This window comes from Colletotrichum higginsianum, chromosome 3, assembly GCF_001672515.1.
Source record: "Colletotrichum higginsianum IMI 349063 chromosome 3, whole genome shotgun sequence".
In the NCBI taxonomy this organism is placed as follows: domain Eukaryota; kingdom Fungi; phylum Ascomycota; class Sordariomycetes; order Glomerellales; family Glomerellaceae; genus Colletotrichum; species Colletotrichum higginsianum.
Genome location: NC_030956.1, coordinates 5,724,474 through 5,746,744, shown reverse-complemented (window position 1 = coordinate 5,746,744; position 22,271 = coordinate 5,724,474). Strand labels below are relative to the sequence as shown.

Below are 22,271 nucleotides of genomic sequence, written 5' to 3'. Positions count from 1 at the left end.
GGAACTTGCTTGGTTGGCTCCGAGAGGTTCTTCAGTTGCTTTCTTTTTCTACCGCCATGCGCGATTCTGCATTGAGAAATGTGCTGCATGTGCTCCATGTGCATCATGCTGGTCTGTGATGTGCTGATGCTTGCTGTTGCCCCTGGCTCAGGCGTCGGCTCGCTTAAACAGCATGACCCAGATTTCGGAAGGGTTTTCTACCTCAGATTGTGCCTCTCAAGTTTATCTTGGAGTGCGCCTCCCTACCGGGGGGCTTGTCACAATTATTTGGCCCTGCAAATGTATGGAGCATTCTCGACCCCCGCCGTTGTGGCCTTCACAGCATCAAAAGCGATCAATGTTACTAGTCTTACTTGAATAGGTTGTATCATATCAACGTCTGGCCCAAGAGAGTTGTGCCGTTGGGTTCAGATGGCATTGGCGTTGGAAGCGATGACTTTTGGCTATGTTCTGCAATGAAACGGATTCTCTATTGGAGGATGTAATTGGTTGTTACGTTGTTGTCTCCAAGATGTTGTTCTCTCCTTAGAATACACGTGTACCTAGCTCAATTGGTTCCCACCACATTCAAGAGATGAACATACTGGTTAGACACCTGCATCTTGCTTATAGGAGAACCCACATCTATGGTTTGAGATGCCTGGAAGTGTGCTCAAATCGTTGCAACCAAATCACAACACGACGACCAAGAGGTTTACCCAGTAGCCACCAGCACCTATGTCGTCAGCTTCAATGTTGTGGATGGTAATCACGAATGGTCATCATAAACAATTGCGCCATTGCAATACCGAATGCGATGTTATTCTGCAGTGGCACGAACTATTTCGCCTTAAGAACAAATGAAAGAAGAGGTTAACAAATTTGAACTCCACTCAAGTGCAAGTAGACAGAGCATCCCTTTACACAAGCCGCTTAGCTGCAGCATCTCCTTTCGAGACTCCCCTAGCCTTGTAACACAACTTCAATTTCCCGAGGTACTATCTTGTCTCTCAGGCTTTCTGCCATATATCGACCAACTGCGACAAGTGCATTAGAAGGGTCAACGAAAGCCAACATGACCACAAGAACTTACATGTTGGAGTAAGAGTGGATGGTTGGGTCTTTCATCTCGTTTCGTACTTGCATCGCAAACACTGTAACTTCCTCTTTGGTCCAACCGTGAACTCTGGTAAAAGGAGCCATCATAAAGGCCTCGAGGCCGGCAACCGAGTTGTCGTAGTTCCAGTAGCCCAGCTCTTTGTGCTTTTTGTCTCTGGGCCACGGGTTCGAGGGCCATTTGAATGTCTGAGCATGGATATCGACAAACCCAACATCGGCCATGGTATCCACCAGATCTCTATTGTTCTGGAACGGACGGCCAAAGTGCTCCGCGGCGTCGCCCCAAAGGCGTGCCATTTTCACCAGTGCGTGGCTATCCTTGAGAGTTCCATCGTCACAACCTGGTGTGAGATCAATTTCGTTCAGCTCGAGATAGCCATTGGGTTCCAGATTGCTGGCCATAATTAGAAAGGTCAAAAGGATGGAAAACAAGGTACATCAAACTGACTCGAAACATTTTTGGATGTATTCCTTCCAGTTGCCAATGCTAGAGGTCATCATCCGGGTGTGAATGTAATCGAAGGGCTGAGAATACGTCCATGGTTCGTCGACATCATCGATCTCGAATTTGACGTTTGGAGGGGTGCTGCAAGGAAATGTTCATCAGCTATCGTCTCAGACTCATGCCATGAGTCTTAGTGGCCAGCAGTCTTACAACATCGGCTGGATTGCTGAGAGATCAATTCCCAGAACCTTGAATGACGGACAAATAACCTAACGTCAGCGTCCAATTCTGGTCAACGTGTAATGAAAAAGAAGAATCTCCCGATATACCTCGGCTTCGGGATGATCATCGCCAAACTCCATGGCCCAAATGCCGGTTCCCGTTCCAACGTCAAGCACGCGTTTGACTTCTACATTGGAGCCTCTGATGTTTGGGGGAGCCGTTCCCAACTTGTTATCGAAACTGAGAAGGAACATGTTGTGCTGGACATCTGTTCTTGTTGGTGAGCCATCGTGAGCAACCAGTCTGGTCGTCGAGTACACAAATGAACTCATGGTGCTCTTACCAAGTCGCTCATTTTCCCTCTCATCGTTAGGAAGCGAGTATTCTGTGGTGGTTAGGACCCGATCCCCCTCAGTTCAAGCAAACAAAGTCTCACTTCCATCTTTGTACTTGTGGTACGTTCTTCCGTTCTCGATTCGATACTGAAGAACAGAATCTGTCACGCTGATGCTAGAAGAAGCAACGCTCTATGACAGTACGGAGTCAGCAAGAAGGCCTGAGTGAAGATTGTATAAAATAGTCTTACCTCTCCTCTCGCAGAAGACCCATCGTCAGACTGATAATAAAGCCAATCTAGTCAGATCATTACAACAGATGTCGCAAGTATTCTGTCATACCTCTTCAGGGTCGATAGCAGGTGCAATAGTGGCTGTGATGTTGGTCTGGCCAGTCTGTGAAGTAATAGACGAACCCGGGTTTGCTGTTTCAGGCGCTATCGAGGACTGAAATGGTAGAGAGGCAGACGGTGATGCAACAGAGGATTGCTCCGCCGTGCTGGCGATATCTTTGGCCTCAGACATGAGAGCGGTTTAGTTTTGACACCGTGTTTGAATTGAAAAACTACTTTAATTGAGAAACAAAACTACCAATAAATAGAGAAATCAAGCAGTTGTTACCCCTCTTCTTGGACTGCAAGTTTCATGCATGTTGGTGGCCATCACGCCACTTCAAATGTTTGCTGCGGCTTTTCTCCCCAAAGTAGAAACTGGACCGGTAGATTCTGTTGGGTTGGGCCAAGGAGTCGGCCAGCGGTAATTCGGATGAACGATGCGAGATGTTTTATCGTGATATCATTGGCGATCATCCCCTTGGCATGACATTCTACTTTACTTGAGGAAGTCTATTATCGGTGGACTGTTCCAGTCGCTTTCTTCTTCCTTTGCTGAATCTCTCAAGCATACTATTAGAGTAAACAATGGAAGGATGCAGTTAGGCTATGCCTCACCAGGCAGGGTCTTAACAAGGGCAGGGATCGCCTATGTTTGCTGGGCGCCAGAACGGACTGAACAAGTAGCACTGCACCTGCCAAATGCAGTTCATCGGTGAAACGACCCTGGTTTTCTTATGTATTATTGCTTGGTTCAACCATCTCTCCCTCTTGCGAACCCTGTCGCGGACTTCCACTGGAATCGAGTGCCGATACCAAATTCCTCAAGTGTTTATCGGTTGCAGCTCCAAGAGCCAAAATTTTCAAGAGATCAGGTTAGATTGACTGTCATAATCCATTTTACGAATGGAGTCACTGGTTATTCGTAGTCAAGCACTCTTGCGATGTTACACGTTTCGTGTCATCCGGTGATCTAGCCTAGACCGTCCGGATGAACCAGCCAGACGCATCTCGACAGCATAATGAATCATTTGATATATCTTGGGAGACCTGCAAATGAGGTTCGTCCCTATTGTTGCAAACTGATGTAAAAATAATGTCCGTCGTATAACAGCCAAGGAGCAATGTTCTACTGGGAATCTCTGACCCGAGATCATCTTACAGTTCCAGCTCAAAGAGATCTCAATCCGAGTTGCCATATGTTCCAGTGCAATTATAAACCAATCGGCGCTCCAAAATTAGTTGTAACTGACGTGAACATGGTCCCTATGTCACAACCATCAGCTAGCTACAAGTCAAACCCCAGGTGCTTGAACTTACCAATGGTTTGCTGTAAAATCGCCTCGATCATCCATGGGACGCCAGCTTGCCCATGAGGTTACAGAGTCCTGGGAGGTGGTCCAGATCTTCTGACCCCAGATGACATATTTCAAGTTGAGCGCGTTGCGGTTGTTCATGACCCACTCCGCAATTTCTTTGCCAGAGATAGTAGGTACCTGCATCGTCTCTAGTCAGCACCGCAAAGCTATAATGAAAAAGCATTCCATGTTGTACTCACACCGCCGCCATCGGAACACATCATATCCGTTGCTTTGCCGCAGCAATGGTCCGAAGTGCCGGGGCAAGCACAGTCGCGTATGCAGAAAACCTCCCGAACCCTGCCAGGGAATGCCGCGACGATCTTCTTTGCGCCATCAACAGCAACTTGCTTGCAAGCACCGACAGATGGGATCAAAGGGGCGGCGTACCCGCCGAAGCCGCTGGCCGATGAAGAGCAGCACATGAAGGCACCTGGGCCTGGGCACTGATTCGAGGCGGACGTGCCAGCACAATCGCTTGTCCATCTACAGTTGCCGCCGCTACCACAGGGCGACTTGGTGCAGCATTTGACGTTTGCTGCATCGGCGGGACAGGCGCCGTCAATGGTGGTACCTCCGTTGGCGGAGCAGGTGCTTGTGGTGACGCAGACACCTGATGAGAATGTTAGTGAAGAAGGGAGTGGAATGTGGGTGTGAGTCTCGAACCAGCTCTGCCTCCCGAACCGTAGCATGGCTCGTTGAGGGCTGCAATTGCTACCCTGAATGAGAGGGAGGCGACGAGAAAAGACTGATAGTGCATGGTGAAGAGATGCTAAGTTATTGGCTGGGGACTGCTTTTGCGGGTGAAGTTGCAGGGCTATTATGTTGCAATAGTTGTTATATGACTCAAGCAAGGTTAATGCCAGACATTTGGGCTTTTATATTCTTGAAGACAGCTGTGGTTAGCTAGGTCTTCAGTTTGACCGATCTTACGCCGCACAGAATGTCAGCTCGTTAGGCCTCAGCTGGAGGTGTCCGTTACGGTTACATTGTGAGCACAGCCGAAGCCTTGGCACTCGTCACTAAACTCAGCTGAGGCTTTCTCAAGGGACTATCTCCGCTCAGAATCAAGTAATTCTTGTGTAGTTCATGCGTGTAGTAGTTGGCCCCAAGTTGGACAGGTTGGGGTCATGAGAAAGCCACCGACATCTAGTCTCGGATGATCAGCCACTAACGTTGCCCGAATAGCAGGGGTGCATCAGGATGAGCTTATACCACGAGATTAGCGGCTGGGGGTGGGGCGACATGAAGGTTGCACAAGCTTCTGAGGATTCAGCTGAGACGAGGATGGGGCAAACCGTAGCGACTAGGCCGAGTTCGAACCGCGCACTTAGAGCGTTCCTATTGTGTTTTCCAGCGTTACTACTGCTGTTGCAGTGACTCCTTGAATGACATGGGTCCGAGGCTCAAAAAAAGGATTTTCTCTTTGATACATGTCAACAGGCCTGGAATCGGTGGCCATGGCACAGAAGCAAGCCATTGCCAGCGGCCCGTGGATTAGCACACACAAATAAGCATTGCAGATCCCGTCTCCCCTTGAAGATCTTATACACAAGAAGCGCTACAGAATGGCGTCATCTGGCGATCTCGAAAGAAGCAAACTTGAAAATCCGAGACACTAGGAAAGACACATGTGGCTTCAACGGCGTGTGAAAACTTCGCCGGGATCGTTCCCCGGACCAAATTGCCCCCCGACAAGTAAAACCGGGAGAACGTCATCCTGTGACGGTTGTGAAAGGGCATGTAGCTATGGTTACCCACGCGAAATGCAGGCGGTTTGTGAGTCAAGAATGCGTGGGTGAAACCTACGGCTGACGCTTCCCTAGTAATTTGATTTGCGTCTGACCCAAGCCTAACTTTCCTTGGTTGCTGCGAGGCCTCATGCGACGACACGGAATTTTGAGTATTCACTTTCCAATCCTGGTAAGATCACAGCCTGTTGCTGTCGAGCGATTCTCCCTTCGAATTCAGAGGGCGCCAGTGTAGTGACTTCGACATTGTCAGTGTCCGTTTCTTGATGACCAAGTCACAGCCGTACTGCTGCAGCGTCCTTTTCTGGTATATTTTAGACACGCATACCCGGTCGACTATGGGTTCCAAAAAGTCAACCCTTGTTTAGTGACTTGGTCGGATTGGCAGAGTTATCGTCGACTCAAGGTAGACGCGAAAAGGCGGCATCAGAGAAAGATATGTGAGCGCGTCAAAAGAGAAGGCAGCCAATGAAGTATCGACTTCAATGAGGCAAGTGAAGTGAGGGGTAAGTGATGATATAGCTTTTGCCTTGCTTATTCTAACCTGTTGTGGTTTAAAGCTCTTCAAGCATCACCTACAGAAGCACCTAAGGTGAGTTAAAAACGAAAATGCTCTTGTCTGCTGCTGTTGACACTTCCTCCTCAACTTTCGCCGAGGCCTTGAATCACTCACCATGGCCTACGAATAAGCTTCTCTTTGACAATCAGTCGTTTTAGACTCCCAACCCTTCCTTCCCTTCTCATCTCAAATATATCCCTCAGCACATCCTCCTATGCTCACTGTTCAACACCTCATGACACATTTCGCCGACACCTGTCACCATGGAAAATCGCCTGCCGTCATCCTCACTCACTGTCATGTACGACAGTGTTATTTACAACGAAGGCAGCAAGAAGTTCCATGCTTGGGTATCGTCTGCCATCAATCCCTATGTCATCAGCGAGCTCGAAGCTTTTGTCGCTCAACAGTTGAATGACAGTGGTCCAGCAACATTTGTGGAAAGGGTCGAAGGCTCCTATAACATGATGTTTCGGTTCCGGGCCTTCAATGGGAACGACGTGGCCCTTCGAATTCCGAAGCCGGGACATACGCCTTTGGTTCTCGCCTCGGAGAAAGTGGCGAACGAAGTCGCGTGGATGAGATATCTCAAGGAAAACACGAGCATTCCCATTCCACATTTGTACAGTGCCAGCTCACAGACGTCCAACAACCTCTCGCCCTTTGGACTGCCCTTCATGTTAATGGACTTCGTCGAAGGCCACAACCTTCGCGACTTCCTGACGAAGCTGTCGGCGCCTGGCAAGGACGCGGACGCGGACGCTATGCGGTCGACCGTCTACGAGCAGCTGGCGAGCTTCTACCTCCAACTCAACCGCTTGCATTTCAAAGAGATTGGGTCTCTCGCCCAAGATCCTGTCTCGGGTCAGTGGAAAGTCACGCAACGCCCGCTCACGATGGACATGCACCAGCTCCTATTGGGCGTGCCCGATTATCCGACTGGCGGATGGCCCAGCAAGCCACTCCGGCGCGCTGGAGATTACTTTGATTTTGTTGCCGACCAGCAACGTATCCAGCTCTGGGAATTGCGCAACCTAAACGTTCCTCATGATCGCACGTCGACTTGCGATGCGGAACAGGCCGCCAAGATTGCTCGACACAGATTCAAAGCCCGTGTAGGCTTCGAACAGCTTGTTACCCTCTTCTGCAAACCCGGTGATGACAGCGGTCCTTTCTTTCCTTTCAACCCGGACCTCGACCCGCGAAACATGGTCATCAACCCTGACAATGGCCGGATTACCGGCGTTCTCGATCTCGAATTTACCAATGCTATGCCGGCTCAGTTTGCATGCGATCCACCACTATGGCTACATAGAGTTCTTCCAGGGCAATGTCTCGAAAGGGGTTTCTTCCCCTGGTTCTTGGACAGTTATAGACCGTACCTGGACCAGTTTCTGGCTGCAATGAGGCGTATAGAGAAAGCGGGGAAGGCTTTGGATGAAGAGGAGTTGCTGTCCACTCGGATGCTCGATTCTTGGACTAGCAAGCGGTGCTGGTTCAATTACGCAGCCCACAAAGCTGATCGCGTTGACGCAATCTACTGGGAGGAGTTGTACAAACTCCATCCAGGGGGTGATAGACCGCAACTGGCTACTGAGATGGAATCTGAGATGATGAGGTACGTTGAGCACACCGAAAAGCAGATTGCAGCATTTGAAGAAGCCTGGGTCGAGGGGGAGACTGAAGCATCCTGATCTAAAGGACACATGTTCACGCCGGAAACAAAGCATAGCAACTGCAGTTCTATAGCCTCTTCTTTAAATTAGTTAAATCTATAGCAAACTCGTTCCGCGCCTAAAGCAAGAGCAATGGAAATTTGGTTTGTTCAGCAGGTTCTCACAGGAAATGACAATTTGAGTGCGTAGAAGAAGTAGAGTTTACTTTTATTTCTAGCCCTACTAGTAGCCTAGTAGTACTGCGAATTGCTAAACCAATTTGTTTAGAGTAGGTTATTTTAGTAGGTGCTACTTTTGCGCACGTAGCCTATTCCTAGTATACTTCTTCTTAGATCAAGTACTTTAGTAGGTAAGTAAGAATACTTTTACTAAAGATATTATATTCCTATAGAATACTAGGAGTATCTCCTCCTAAGGCCCTTATTATCCTATCCTTGTATCTAGTAACGTTGTTTGAGTTAAAGATCTAACAACTAATTAGCCTTAGTTGAGCACTTCTTGATAGAAGAGTCCTATCTCTACACTCCTAGCCTATAACACATTATATTATCTTTAAGTTAATACACAAGAAAGTTTACCACACTTTTAGTAAACCTGGGGGGTAATTAGGAGTAGACTCTTGCCTAAACTTTCTAGTACAGCAGCTTTAATTTTGCTAGCCTAAGCTTGCTAAAAGCCCTCTTAGAAACTTCTACTAGCTGCTATAATACACTGATCAGGTCCTGATTGTTTAGTTGATTGGAATGCCTGACGCCGAACAGTCCCTGTCATAGACATTGCTTAATGCTATATCTGTAGCCGCCTGGTTTGCGAATGAGATCCGATTGAGCGTAGCATTATCGGCCTGGTAAGTGGCCCATGTCCCGGGGCAATCATAGTCAGAAAGACCAGAAGTCGGATTCCTAGCGAATGTTGCCCAGGCACCCCGGAGATACCTACCGACAGCGGTTTGCTGCGGTGTGTTGGCGATTGGTGACTGGGGCCATGTATCGAACAAGGCAAGGAGCTGAGTGACGTCAGCTATTGAGTCTCGATATTAGACTTTGAGGGAGAGTAGGTGCATCACTAACCTCTGATGCATGCCACGCGCCACTGGGCGGTTTCGTAGTGATGGCCAAGTTTGGAAAGGCGCCGAAGTAACGGTATCGCCATATTGGGTGTCCGGCAGATGCCGCCCGCGCCGCCCTCCTTGCTGCTGGGCAATTAAACGACACGAGGTTGAGCCTAGTCCAGAATGTCTCATTTATGTTGTCCGGAGCCACGAGCTTGAATAAACCAGCCTCATTATCGTTGTTGCCGATGAGGTAGCCGCCCTTTGCCGAATCGCGAATGCTGTAGTCGGCGAATACAAGAACATCGTCCACAGTAGGAGAGAAAGGAAGTCCGCCTACAGAGCCGAGACCAGCTTTTCCCGAAGACACGCCCGCGAGAACCTCGGTAGAGTTCTTGAGAAGCATGCAGTCGAAAACAGCATGGTGATCGGTTAGATTGTTACCGCAGCCAGTAGCCGATGTAGTGTTGAACCATATCTCACTGGCAATCCTGTTGGTGAAGATGCCAAACCCGTTAGCAACGCCGCTCATAAGGATGAATCCCTTGGCGATTGGGTCAGATACGTATGCGTATGAGTAGTAGTCGACTAATGAGCCCCCAGCAGATTCCCCAAAGAGAGTGATTCTACTAGCATCGCCACCAAAATTTCCTACATTATCACGGATCCATTCCATGGCTAGGCGGACGTCAAGAAGTCCAAGATTCGGGGCAGAAACAGGATTGCCAGGAAACCCGAAAACATTGAGACGGTAGCTACAGTAGACGGCGTTAGTGACAAGGGTTTCTCAATTCCAAAGCCAGGCAGAAGCTTACTTCAAGGATATGACTATAACATCAGTCTGGTCCACAATGAACTTTCCATTATATCCTGAAACGCGGGAGCTTCCTACAGAAGTAGTCAGTTAGTTCGTCGCACAAGCTGAAGAAGCATCCAAGCCCATTGCCTGTATACCTGTCGTAAAGGCCCCGCCATGAATCCACACCAACACAGCCTTTTGCAAATCGCCCGTCTGTGGCTTGGTCCACACATTCAAGGTTAGGCAATCCTCGCTCTGAGAACCAGTCACCTTGAGCTCAGTGAATGCCGCGGCGGCTGAGGCGGGAACCCCGAGCTTTTCGTAAGCATCAGGACTGGTGCCCTTGCCAACAGGCTGCATGCATTGATGTCCCTGGTGGTGCCGTTAAATTCGAAACCCATCACGGAAGGAACAGAAACCTTTAACATCTCTTCCAAGACAAAGAGGGTGCTGTTCTCACATAGTCCGAGCCATTGATAGTCGAGGATCCCGAAAACTTGACCGGGGGTTGGAAGCGCAAATTGCCAACAGGTGGTTTAGCGTACGGAATGCCCAAGTACTCGGATACCTGCTCCATTATTTTTTACTGAATAAAGTTACATACACGGGCTTCATCTTATTCCTACCTGTGAAGCGTTGCGTGCGGCATGCCCCTCAACGAGCCCGCTAGTGGTTTTGACTGACTGCCCAATAGTCCAGCGGGAGACATAGGGATTGGCGGCCGCAAGGCTCGAGGCAACAACCACGGCCCTCAGGACATAGTTTACGGGACATTGTGTTCTCATTGTGAAATCAGCAAGTAAAAAGAAGACTAAAGGAGGCCGAATGGCTGAGACGTGCGTAATGAAGTAAGGAATATGCGACGGAGTGGATTGAACTCTGGTTGAGACAGGATCAGATCCTATCTTTATGTCTGCCTTCTTTTCTGATTTTGCAGGAAATCAAGCTCTTCAGGTGATTTTACCTGTTTGTCCGATATGCCTCTAAAAGTAATTTTTAGCATTCGCTGCAAACGCACCTGCACCTGTAGAAGGTAACCGCTTGCAAGGATGCAGGGCATGTCATCTCACTAAGGTTGGTATTAAAGTTTCCGCCAGTACTGAGTCTCTGGACCAGTGAATGCCAGGGATGGTGTATGGCTGGCTATACGGACATGCTAGTTTGTTCAAGTGATGTCGGAGGAATTTTTGCCCGCAATCGATGCTTTTAATCTTCCTTGTGTCAAATCTGCCGTTGGATCTTAGACATGAAATCTTCAACAATACAAATAAGCGTGGATCGCAGAACCGAGCCTTCACTATTTCAAATACTTGGTAGGTCGACTTGGTGCAGCAGATCCGGTTGCATACTTTGCAGCCCTGCGATCTCCTCTACTACTAGATTTGTCCCAAAGTCTGGCACTGTTCGGATCCCGACTCCAGCCAGTTAAATTGATTTTTTTCAAAGTTAGCCAACAACATTTAAATTGATCTATGACACAGTTTTCTCGAAGTATCAAACTGGTCTCCTATGTCGAGGCACGTGGTCTGTAGCTGAACAAGCGGGTGACAAAAAAAGCTGGACTCATTTAAATGGGATGTGATAGAAAATACCTTTGTTAAGTGCAGATGGAGAGGGGAAAGTACCGCTTATCATCGTTGGCCCCAACACTAAACACTTGACTTGATCATATATTTTTCTAAAGTGTCCGGCTTTTTTCCTCAAGCCTTTGCACGGGGTCGGCCATATCATTTTGGAAGTCTTGGCCCCATAGATTGATGGCCGAGTTGGGGTTGTGAAAAGTGACTTCCAGGATACTGCCATTCTGGGCAACCTTCAGGCCGCTGTACTGTGGAAGGTTGAGCGCGAACGTCGTCGGCGAGAGCAACGACCCGACGAGGGCGGACACCCAAAAGCTCAGAGGGAATATGGTGGGTTGATGTGGTTGATGAAGACGGACTGTTAACTCAAGAGGGACTGACGATATGAGTGGTTGTGAGAGATTCTGGGAGGACATTGGATAAATGCACGGAGACGGCATCACGAGCGCAGCAAACCAGTGCCGTGTGCTATTTGCATCGTGATGCCAACACTCCGATGACAAATAACCTCGCCGTGTCCTTGCCGCGCAGCATTTCGCCTTGAAATAGGCTCTAGGGGGGATGGCCCGACTTGCGCAGCATTTCAACAACACTGGTTAGTAGTTTCTGGGCAATGATTCCACCGTCAACACTAACTTCAATCGCACGGTTCACTTGATCGCCTCATCTCTCGAGAGAATCCAATCAAGCCTTCATTTTCCTCTGTCCACGGGGCGAAACTCCCCACTTCACTTAGACTCTCCATCTGAACCGAACTTAGATTACTCACTGTCCAATCTCCCTCGTTCGGCCAAACTTGACTTTCTGTGCCGTCTCGGCCCCAACGTGTTTGCTGTATGATCACATAAGGGGGTCCCTCCTTCTGATGGAAGGGGCTCGGATGTGCAGGAGAGCAAACCCGAGAGGATCTATAACATGGTGTCTTCCCTCATCATCGGCTCCGAAGCCGCCGTGATCATCGACCTACCTCTGACAATCTCCAGCGCCGAGAGCCTGATTCTTTGGATGAGAGAAAATACAGATAAACCTGTGGTTGCCCTGTATGCATCGCACAACCACCCAGACCGCTACCTCAGCGCCCGCGCTTGTCTTTACACTTTTTCTAAGGCAACCTTTTACGCGAGTCCGAAAGCTTCGGAAGGAAATACAATGGATGCGCCCCTAACAGTTGGTTCTATTTTTTCTACTCAGCATTTCTCAGCGGTGTTTGACTTCGGTCAGCCTCGCTAATCGCTCTATCCACATATAGTCCGCATACTGGACCTCCATTCATGGCCTCCCCGAGATCGTCCAGAACGTTTCAGTTCCCATAACTTACAATTTACTTTCTTCGCTCTCCCTGGCGACTCCGAGCATCCTATTCACCTGATCCAACCACTCACGGGCGACGCTGTTGACGAAACGCTCTTTTGGCTACCATTATCCTGCACACTTATTACTGGAGACATACTGTTTAAGGCAGCTAAATGCACCTTTTTATGGCTGATATACTTACGCCGGCATTGACGGCCTCTTGTATATCGAAGCTAGACTTGCTGCTCAGCTTGAACCCAGAGACGGTCATCCCGGGCCATTCGCTTTCTAATGAGTCATTCAATACCTCGCAGTTCTTACTCAACGTAACTGCTGAAAATTTTGGAAGAGGTGAGACTTGATTTGGACACTTCATAGATTTTACTGCGTTTGATAGCGAGGAAATTTTGGATGGCTGGGAACCGTAAACTAGAGAAGCGTGATGATAGAGTTTGTTCAACGTTGTATGGCTCGTTGCTACAATTATTTGTCCACCAAGCTTGGTGGAGCTCATGATGGTGGACTTGGCTGAGAGACCTTCGCTGAAAAGGTTCGTATGTCTGTACTCAGATAAGATGATATCAAAGCTTAATGACAACCTTGCCGACATGTTTACCAGAGTACAGATAATCAAAGGCTGCCTTGGAGTCCTGGAACGAGAAGACTCGGTCTATGACAGAACCAAGTTTGACCTTCTTTTCCTCCAGAAACTCGTTCAATCGCTGATAATCCAGCTTCGAGCCCACTGCAACACCCCTACGTGGACAAGTCAGAAACTTGGCAACAAAGCAGCACTTCTCAACAGACATATGGAACTATGACTTACTTCAGTTTCGCGGCCTTGCTCATCAGAGCCATGAGTGCGTTTGGATTCCAGTTAGGACTCGCCCCATCCAGAAAGCCGACGAGTGACACTGTTCCACCCTTCTGGCTCAGGAATCCGATATCGTCCGGAATGGACGCAGCGCCCGTGTTGTTGACAACAAAATCTACGCCCTTGCCGTCGGTGGCCCGAAGAATTTCGGCTTTCTGATCGGCTGTTGTCTTGTAGTTGATGCCGGAGATGCGTGGATCAAGCTTTTTGATGGACTCGAGCTTCTCGTTCGAGGACGAGGTGATGATTGGCTTGATACCGCTGGCAAGGCATAGCAGAAGTGCGAAAATGCTAACGCCTCCGGTACCTGGGTCCGATCGTTAGAATCTGGCTGAAATTTCACACACATATGTTACAGGCAGTGTAATGTCAAGGACCTGTGCCTACCTTGCAACAGTGCAGCGGCGCCTTTGCGCGCTGACGTGGGCGTATCGAGAGCATTCCATGCCGTCACTCCGGCGCAAGTGATCGTGGCCGCCTGTTCAATGTCAGAAGGTTGGGAGAGAAAGACTTGGCGAGTTGCCGATGTTCCGACATACCTCTTCCCAGGTCAAGTGCTTCGGCAGGTGAACGAGGACGCTTTCGCTGAAGACAGCATATTCCCGCAGGACGCCGGCGACGTCTCCTCCCAAGGCCTTCATCGGCTCATCCTCGTGTCCGGTAAGGTTGTTCAAGTCGAAGATTGGGGCGACTCGGTCTCCAACGACAAAATCTCGCACGGCCGGACCGACGGCGATGACCTCGGCGGCGCAGTCGGAGCACGGAATGCCTCGTTGCTCAACTTCAACGGGGTACCTGCCGTTCAGCATAGCCACATCGCGGAAGTTCAGCGACACGGCATGAATCTTGACGAGAACATCGCTCGAGCCAAGCTCCTCGGGCTTTGGCACGGACTCTGACGATTGCTCGATGGTCCGGGGAAGGTCACCGTCGGTACGTCTGAAGACGACAGAGGTGGTCGGAGATGTCATGTTTAGGAGCGACTGGTTCTTAAAATGGTAGAAGCGGAAATAGAGTCAAACGGTTGATGGAGGACCTCAATCAAGGCTTTGCTGCAAAACATGCTGGGGGCTTGGGTTCTTAAATCTGCATCAGGAATCGGTGCTGACTGCTGACCAATTGTCCACGCCTAGAGACATCACACATGGCGGAGGCTGCTTGGGCCCGTACCACCAGTCATAATCCAGAGACAACACAAGACAACCTTTGAGTTGTGTTGTCCAAAATCGATAGGTATGTGCTGACAACGGTTCCGTCACAACCATCAGTGATCAGATCGCCATACGAGTCCACACTACGAGCCACTTGAGCGGGTTGTCCACGATAGAACAAGATCCGCATACTGCCGTCATGACATAATGTAGGAGGGGGAGCTGCAATACAAGAGGTCGTATGTCCGTCGTGACCCAGACGTCCCGCACTTCCCCCGAACCTCCTGAACCAAACTTACAAAGCATGGCGATTCTAATTGGTGTAAACTCCGACCGGGCTCGCGCCGATTGGTTGTTTCTCCGGCGCTCCGCAACCCGGATTGTAGTCCACTCTGTCGGTGGGCGGAGTTTGAAATTCAAAACAATTGACGGGCAAAGGCCGCCGCCTCCTGTAAGGTTAATCTGTGCTTGTGCTATGTTAACTACTATGCTTACCTATTCACAACGTGGAGCTTGTTTATCAATTTGTAATCATTCTGGTGACGCACCACAACCCACACCAGAAGACTCTTGGCAACTGCGCGGAGAACGAAAGGGCCCGAGGGTGCTAATTTCTGTCGAAAGGCGCCCACTGCCCAAACTCATATCTAACAATAACGCATAGGAAATTGACACCTTTCAGATAAATTCATCGATCCAGCAGTTCATACTGGATTTATACGCACTGGAACAGACGATCTGCTCCGAGCTACCTTTATTTGGACTAGATTATCGTTCACACGGTGTATTTCACCATCTTCACCACCCAAATCGCATCGTCCAAAATGAAGGTTATCGTTTTTGGAGCATCAGGAGAGACGGGCCGTTCCATTGTGAGCGGTCTCCTCGCATCAGACACACAGTTTGTAAGATAGCCTTTCTACCGGCCCAACAATTTTGCTGCTCCAATTGTATTGACGACTTTCTCTCACCCTCAGGATATTACGGCTGTGACGCGAGAGCAATCCCTCCACAGCGGCAACAACGACAAGTTCAGAGAGCTCGGTGTTCACGTCGTCGCCGGGAGCCTAACGGGGCCCGAAGATGACCTAGTCCGTCTTCTCAAAGGCGCCGACGTGGTGATTTCGGCCGTCAACGCGATTGCGTTGCTAGATCAGATTCCCTTGGTGAACGCAGCGAAGAAAGCGGGGGTTGGACGCTTCATCCCTTGCTCATTCGCTACCGCGTGTCCCCCAGTCGGTGTCATGGGACTGCGGGAACTGGTCAGAACGCCTCCCCTTCCGAGTCTTGTCTCTGAGCGCCTTCGTCGCTGACCCCTCAGCAGAAGGAAACAGTCTTGAACCACATCAAGAAAATCTACCTCCCATACACGCTGATTGATGTGGGCTGGTGGTATCAAATCACCCCTCCTCGTGTTCCGTCGGGCCGGGCCGATTCTGGGCTTCTGGCTCCCGAGACGCATCTGTTTGGGGATGGATCCGCCCTCTCGTGCCTTACCCACATTGACGATATCGGACGATACGTGGCCAAGATCATCGCGGATCCCCGGACCTTGAACAAGGCGGTTTTCGTCTATAATGAGGCCTGGACGCAGCAGCAGATCTTTGACAAGGTCGAAGAGCTGAGCGGAGAAAAGCTGGAACGTAACTACGTACGTCAAATCCTTACACCGGAGGACTCTCTCTCCGACTCAACAACTGACTCTACGACCTCTCAGCTATCTGCAGAGGATCTGCAGGCGCAAATTGACCAGCTGAAAAAGCCTGACGAAGAGGAGCCGACTGACTTCAAGACCCTGAGTTGGCTCTGGGGTCTCCAGTACAAGTACTCGTGGGGCATTCGCGGCGACAACAGCCCCGAAAACGCCGAGTACTTGGGCTACCTCTCTGGCAAGGAGCTCTACCCGGATGTGGAGTTCATTTCATTTGAGACATATTTGAAGGACCTGCTGGCAGGCAAGGCCAAGAGGGTCTACCTCTGAGCACGCTGTCAACGCTCGCCAGGAAAAGAGCAAAGCTTCAACTGATCCATCTCGTTGTGCCGTATGCGTCCCTCCCTGCGAGGAGGAAATGGAAGCAAATCCACCAATATCATTGCAGCGCCCACTTCTTGCTTTGAAATCAAATCAAAAGGCGCGTCGACGCTTCTCCAAGTTGAAATTGATGCAATTCTAGTCTGCTTTTATGCGCCTCTAGCCAACCATTTTGATACGTCCCTCCAGGACGGGTGCAATGACCCTGGTCCAGTCCACCGTGAACTCGCCCTCCCGCAGGGGATCGCACACGTCGGCCTTGACGCCCGCCTTTTTGGCCCACCGGGCGAAGAACTTACGCATAATGAGCAACTCCATGTCGATTTGCGCGACACTATCCGCCTCGTCGTCGGCGACGTCCGACTCGTCGTCCGATTCGTCATTGGGGGTCTTCGTGTTCAGCGCGTGCCGCCTGACCATCCAGTCGGCCCACGAGTTGGACTCGACCTTTGGACGGGGGTCCGAGGTGCCCGTCTCGGCGGGCGTCTCCCAAATTTTGCGCGGCTCGACGGGGCTATGGCACTTCTCGGCAACCTTGAGCCAGTTCTCGCTGAGGTTCTTCCACTGGCCGACCGTTTTGAGACTCATGAAGTACTGGCGCAACATGGCGGAGATGAGGATGCCGTTTTCTTCGCAGACGATCTCTTCGGCGGTTCCGCCTTCCGGCTCGACGAGGAGACTAGTGAATCCGTCTACAGTGGTCAGCAAGTATCTTGTGGGTTTGTGTGCCTGGGCGGGAATTTGCACAAACCTTTTCCTCGGCCCATGTAGCCTCGAGTCGCGACAGTGTACTTTCTCTCGGGGTCGATGGCCTCGCCGCCGACGCTGGCCGCAACAATGCGAGAGCTAGGCGGCTTGCTTGGGTCGAAGGTGTACTCTATATTGGATACCTGGGGAAAGCGGCCTACTTTGTTAGCATGAAATGTGGTGTCTGAGGTCGCCGGTTTTACCAACCTTCTTGCGCCGGATACTGGGAGACGCCGTTCTCCAGAGCATCCCACAGCTGCTGGCCCGTTACCCGGATGAAGATGACGGGATCCTCAAAGGGGAAGCAGTTGGTGATGTCCCTAACCCTGATCACACCCGGCGGGTAGATCTGGTCACCACGGATCGTCCCGGCAGCCATGATGGCACAGTCGGCGTTGTGGTAGTGTCTCATGACGTCGCAGACAAAGTTTCCCATGTTGCTTTCTTTCATTCGGACTGTGGTGAAGCGCGCATCCAAGGGTGAGGCTGTCCAGCCGATGGACTTGGCCAGGCTGTGTTTCAGCTTCGAGGTCAGATCCTCGGTGAGCTTCAACGTCTCCTGGTCCTCGGCAATGGACGAGACGATGTCGCGTCGCAAGATGTCAAAGTCCCACTTGCCCGAGCCGTCCTCCCTCTTCCGGACCTCCACATAGCTCAACTGCTTGAAGTCTGAGCCGGACCGCAGCACATGGGTACCCTTGATGAGACTGTGTGCGTAGTAGTGGTCGTGACCACCCAGGATGATGTCGATAAGACCGTCCGTCTTCTCGGCAAGCTTGTTGTCGTTTGGCTCGCGCTGATGGCTGAGACAGATGATGATATCAGCACCCTGGGCACGAAGTTGGGGAACCAGTTCCTTGGCGGTCTCGCTGGCGGACTTGTAGATGATGTTGGGCGGCAAGCTGTTGATGGTCTCGAGCCACTCCCTTTCGCCCAGGCCGATGAGACCGATCTTGATGCCGTTGGAAGATGTGAGCATGTGGGTGTGCTTGGCATTTCCGAGGGGCACGTTTTCACCCAGGGCCGGATCCAGGACATTGGCGAGCAGCCAGGGAAAGTTGCACTTTGCGGTCAAGGTTTCGAATTGCTTGACGCCAAAGTCGAAGTCATGGTTCTAGCGTCGACATGTCAGACTTTAAAATAGCATCGAGGACTAGGTGGCATGGGGATGCGTCGGTCCACTTACACCAACGCAAGTGCAGTCGACGCCGATCTTGTTCAAGACGGGAACCATGTGTTCACCTGATGTGCCATCAGCGCTGCAACATTGACAAGACGAGTGCGTGCCGGAGTGCAAGGTGGGTAACATGGTGGGATGGTACCTTTGGTGACGGAGCTCTCTAGGCTGGGGTTGAAGACATCGCCCGAAAATAGAGTCACTAGCTCGGGCTGGCCCTGAAAACGTTCGTGGCTGCGGTATTCATTGACGGCGGTCACGAAACGAGCAACACCGCCCACCGGCTCGGCGCTAGAAGGTTCCAAATGGTAGACATCGTTGAGATGGAGGATACGCAGGGCAACAGGTGCCGAAGAGCCCGAACTGAAGGTAACGGCAGGCTCATCAGGAGCCGGGGTATTCTTAGGCATAACGGAAAAGGGGGGGGAGGAGGAAGAAATTGAAGGAGAAGAGAGGTGGTCCAAGAATAGAAAAAATCGGGGTCGGGACTGAGACGGGTGGTGTGGAAGATTCAGGAGGATCAGATGCAGAAGACTATTTTTTGTCACCCCAAGACCCTGAATCTAGGTAAAGCAACAAACAAGGTTAGGATATGTTTGGGTGCCGTTGCCCGCGAGCCTGTGAGATGAGGTTTGAGGTAGCGGGCTCGGGTGCGGTGTGAGCTGGCAGCTCCGCGGGGGGGCGGGGGCGGGGGCGGGTGGCAGTGAAAGCGACCGGGAGTGTTTGCTGATTGACCAACAGAAAGTGTACGATTACCAAATCGGCTATCGGGGCACGTGACGATAAGCTTTCCGCCAAAAGTGTGGAGTGGAGTAGGAACGGATAAACGATGCTATTCTTGGCACGAACCCCATCTGATAAAGTGGATGAGGTAAGCGAACGAGGGCTCAGGCCTTAGGGAGTCAGTGTTGTTTGCTCAGGGGGCTGTCCCCACCTGCCTGCCGTCACTCGTGGGGGAGAGGGTACGTACCTGGCGTCCTTCTCCCCTTCCCCCCCCCGAGGGCCTCCACTTCTTACGGTTCCGTCTCCGTCTTCTCCGTTCATCAACTTCCTTCGGCATCTCAACCTCCCTCCGTCACTCTCATCGTGTCTCCCTTGCGACAAACCACAGTCCCTCTCCTAGCCCAATCCAACCCCAAGTCAAAATCATCATCCGATTATGACCTATACCCCGGCAGGTTTATTGCTTCTCTTGCGCCCGCGCCCGCCCTGTGTCCGATCTTGGACCGGGACGGCCAGCTCACCGTCTGCATCGCCACACCAAGCGTCTTGGCTGGCGCCTCTGCTTCTGCCAGTCATGTTTCCGTTTCACAACACAATTTCCTGATTCGTGCCAAGCCATTTTTTTATAATTCTCTTGTCCTCATTCAAGGGCTGCTAGCGGTCATTCCTCATGTTCTCATGTTGGTTCCGATCCCGTCCCTGTCCGAACCTGTCCTCCTCGTCCAACACTGATTCTCCACTAGTACGACTAGTTTCTCACCCAGAGTCTTGGCTCATCTCGTCATTCACGGGCAAATCAACCCAGGACTCATCTACACCCATGTCGACGCCGGCGGCTGCGCCATGGGGGAAAAGGGCTTCTTGGACCCCAACATGCGTCCCACGACAATCATCCGCATGACGCACTCGGCGCTCTCCCGTGTCAGCTTCTCCGCCTCCAGAATCGCCTCGGCCAGCGTCGATGGACGTTGCAAGATACACGTGTACGCATCGATTCCCACGTCGTAATTGACCCGCGCCCCTGGCCCGATGGTCCCCGCGATGGCAATCACGGGTAGCCCGTGCTTCTTTGCCCGCATGCCAATCTCAGCTGGAATCTTGCCCCGGGGAGTCTGGTCGTCGATGCCTCCCTCAGCCGTGAGAACGAGATCGCAGTCGGTAAACAGCCCGTCAAAATCGACGTACTCCGCCACCACCTCATATCTTGGTCGGAGCTTGGCACCGATCAACCGCAAACCGGTGCCCAACCCTCCAGACGCCCCTCCGCCGGGCGACAGGCCCACCATGTTGTCGCAGAGCAGGCGGCCGGCAACCACAGCGAGCACCTCCATGGCCGCAGACAGCCGCTCGGTCTGCGTGGCGCTGGAGCCCTTTTGAGCACCGAACACCCTGGCGACGCCCTCGGGGCCTGACAGCACGTTGTTCCAGTTGACGGCCACCTCAATGCTGACGTCTTTGAGCCGCTTGTCGGCACCGCTAAGGTCGATGTTGGCCAGCCCGAGCAGAGACTCGCCGCCCGCCGCAATGGGAAGCGAATGCCCGTCATGGTCGATAAGCCGAGCGCCAAGGGCCTGAAGCATTCCAGCGCCGCCGTCGCATGTGCCCGAGTCGCCACACCCGACGACAATCCTCTTTGCACCAGCCCCGAGAGCAGCAGCGAGAAGCTCGCCGACGCCAAACGTCGTCGTGAGCCCAGGGTTGCGGAGGTCGGCGGGCACAAGGCTCAGGCCGGCGGCCGCTGCCATCTCGATGACGGCAGTCTTTGGCATCTCGGGGTTACTACCCCCCAGTATGCCAAAGTAGGACGCAATCGGAATACCGACAGGCCCGGTGACGGTGACAGGGTGAAGCGTGCCACCAGTTGCGGAAACAAGCGCGCTAGTGAACCCCTCGCCTCCGTCAACAAGGGGGACCTTGCGGACTGAAGCCTCCGGCATCACAGACTTGATACCCGCTTCAATGCAGTCAGCGGCAACGTCGGGCTGCAGACTGCCCTTGAATCCAGAGGGGCACACGAGGATCTTCATGCCCTGAGAAGCCGGAAGAGAGCCCATCTTGTCTTGATGAGTTTTTTCTTTTGTGGATTAAGGTAAGAGGAGTTGTGGAGGGAATAAGCCGCTGGGGTGGGTTGACGTTGAGAAGAATTGTTTGTGATGTAGTGTCCTGATGAACTAAGGTGTATTGATTTAGAGCGAACGTTGAGCAACGAGCGAGGTATGTATGGAGGAGCGAATGTGGGGATAGTGTAAGTTGATGTGGGAAGCGAAGGTGGATTTCGAGTTGTTTATCCGGCCTTTCAACCGCCGCGAACGGTGCTCTTTATAACCGTTCAAGATGAGGGCTTACACAAAACCTGGCCGGGCCGTAGAACTCGCGCAACGGTCTATTCTCGTTTGCGGCGCGAGATTACGTCGAAGGCGGTGAGGCTTCATGATGACGGCAAGGTGAGACTCGAGATGCGGAGTCTAGCTGCCCAGGAGGGGCTATGAAAATGTTCCACCGGACACTATCTCACAAACAGGAATTTGCTCGTGTGATGGTTTTCTGGTGGAAAGCCAGAGAACGAAGGGGCCGTGATAGCCTGTGACTGTCTCCCTGGCCCTTTCAGCCCTGCACGTGCCCACTGGCCGGATAGGATGTCAACTGCAACCGACTTGCAGCCGGCCAAACTTAGATCTCGGGAGACCCGAGCCACAGAACGGTCTCATCGCGTAGCAGCAAAGTCCACGTAACTCACCACCGCCGTTCATTAGCACAGCCTTCGAAGGGGGCCGGCAGGGCAAGCGGTTAGGTCTAGTATGGTGATCACCGCAGAGGGTTTTCTGTCAATGACCGGTTTCATTGGCATTGCAACTTCTCATTCCCTGCTCTCGGCGTCAGACATAGTGAGCACGAGCACACGAGTTTGTTTTGCCCAGATCTCGTATCTCGACCGATGGCTGGGCCCAAAGCATATTCTCTCAACTTTGGAAGAAAGGTTGTCTTGTCGAAAAACCAAGGGCCAGTTGTCCAATGATTTACGGCCGTTCCTGAGCTATTAATAAGAATTGCGCCCTTTTTCAAGGTTA

The 22,271-nt window shown here is 51.5% G+C and overlaps 8 protein-coding genes across 8 annotated transcripts; 2 read left to right on the top strand and 6 right to left on the bottom strand.

Annotated features, from left to right (window-relative positions):
• Nucleotides 1-961: 961 nt before the first annotated feature.
• On the bottom strand, nt 962-2,625 carry CH63R_05281 (TAM domain methyltransferase; the record flags this gene model as incomplete). The annotated part of the gene is made up of 8 exons (XM_018300256.1): nt 962-1,016; nt 1,073-1,492; nt 1,547-1,684; nt 1,754-1,812; nt 1,873-2,150; nt 2,202-2,292; nt 2,352-2,381; nt 2,443-2,625. 8 exons carry the CDS (start codon nt 2,623-2,625, stop codon nt 962-964), a joined length of 1,254 nt encoding a protein of 417 aa, XP_018161502.1.
• Nucleotides 2,626-3,670: 1,045 nt separating this feature from the next.
• On the bottom strand, nt 3,671-4,550 carry CH63R_05280 (D-alanyl-d-alanine carboxypeptidase; the record flags this gene model as incomplete). The annotated part of the gene is made up of 4 exons (XM_018300255.1): nt 3,671-3,698; nt 3,753-3,928; nt 3,991-4,403; nt 4,457-4,550. The coding sequence occupies 4 exons, from the start codon at nt 4,548-4,550 to the stop codon at nt 3,671-3,673; spliced, it is 711 nt and encodes a 236-aa protein (XP_018161501.1).
• A 1,813-nt stretch (nt 4,551-6,363) lies between these two features.
• On the top strand, nt 6,364-7,794 carry CH63R_05279 (phosphotransferase enzyme family protein; the record flags this gene model as incomplete). Its single annotated transcript, XM_018300254.1, has 1 exon — nt 6,364-7,794. One exon carries the CDS (start codon nt 6,364-6,366, stop codon nt 7,792-7,794), a length of 1,431 nt encoding a protein of 476 aa, XP_018161500.1.
• Nucleotides 7,795-8,506: 712 nt separating this feature from the next.
• On the bottom strand, nt 8,507-10,411 carry CH63R_05278 (Carboxylic ester hydrolase; the record flags this gene model as incomplete). The annotated part of the gene is made up of 6 exons (XM_018300253.1): nt 8,507-8,782; nt 8,847-9,582; nt 9,643-9,715; nt 9,782-9,998; nt 10,087-10,194; nt 10,253-10,411. 6 exons carry the CDS (start codon nt 10,409-10,411, stop codon nt 8,507-8,509), a joined length of 1,569 nt encoding a protein of 522 aa, XP_018161499.1.
• Nucleotides 10,412-13,080: 2,669 nt separating this feature from the next.
• CH63R_05277 (Alcohol dehydrogenase) lies at nt 13,081-14,344 on the bottom strand (the record flags this gene model as incomplete). Its single annotated transcript, XM_018300252.1, has 4 exons — nt 13,081-13,255; nt 13,326-13,680; nt 13,761-13,851; nt 13,913-14,344. The coding sequence occupies 4 exons, from the start codon at nt 14,342-14,344 to the stop codon at nt 13,081-13,083; spliced, it is 1,053 nt and encodes a 350-aa protein (XP_018161498.1).
• A 1,004-nt stretch (nt 14,345-15,348) lies between these two features.
• On the top strand, nt 15,349-16,505 carry CH63R_05276 (Isoflavone reductase; the record flags this gene model as incomplete). Its single annotated transcript, XM_018300251.1, has 4 exons — nt 15,349-15,429; nt 15,502-15,786; nt 15,849-16,175; nt 16,242-16,505. The coding sequence occupies 4 exons, from the start codon at nt 15,349-15,351 to the stop codon at nt 16,503-16,505; spliced, it is 957 nt and encodes a 318-aa protein (XP_018161497.1).
• A 210-nt stretch (nt 16,506-16,715) lies between these two features.
• Nucleotides 16,716-18,890, bottom strand: CH63R_05275 (5'-nucleotidase; the record flags this gene model as incomplete). Its single annotated transcript, XM_018300250.1, has 5 exons — nt 16,716-17,248; nt 17,308-17,460; nt 17,511-18,417; nt 18,490-18,545; nt 18,626-18,890. 5 exons carry the CDS (start codon nt 18,888-18,890, stop codon nt 16,716-16,718), a joined length of 1,914 nt encoding a protein of 637 aa, XP_018161496.1.
• Nucleotides 18,891-20,015: 1,125 nt separating this feature from the next.
• CH63R_05274 (Glycerate kinase) lies at nt 20,016-21,257 on the bottom strand (the record flags this gene model as incomplete). The annotated part of the gene is made up of 1 exon (XM_018300249.1): nt 20,016-21,257. One exon carries the CDS (start codon nt 21,255-21,257, stop codon nt 20,016-20,018), a length of 1,242 nt encoding a protein of 413 aa, XP_018161495.1.
• Nucleotides 21,258-22,271: the final 1,014 nt, after the last annotated feature.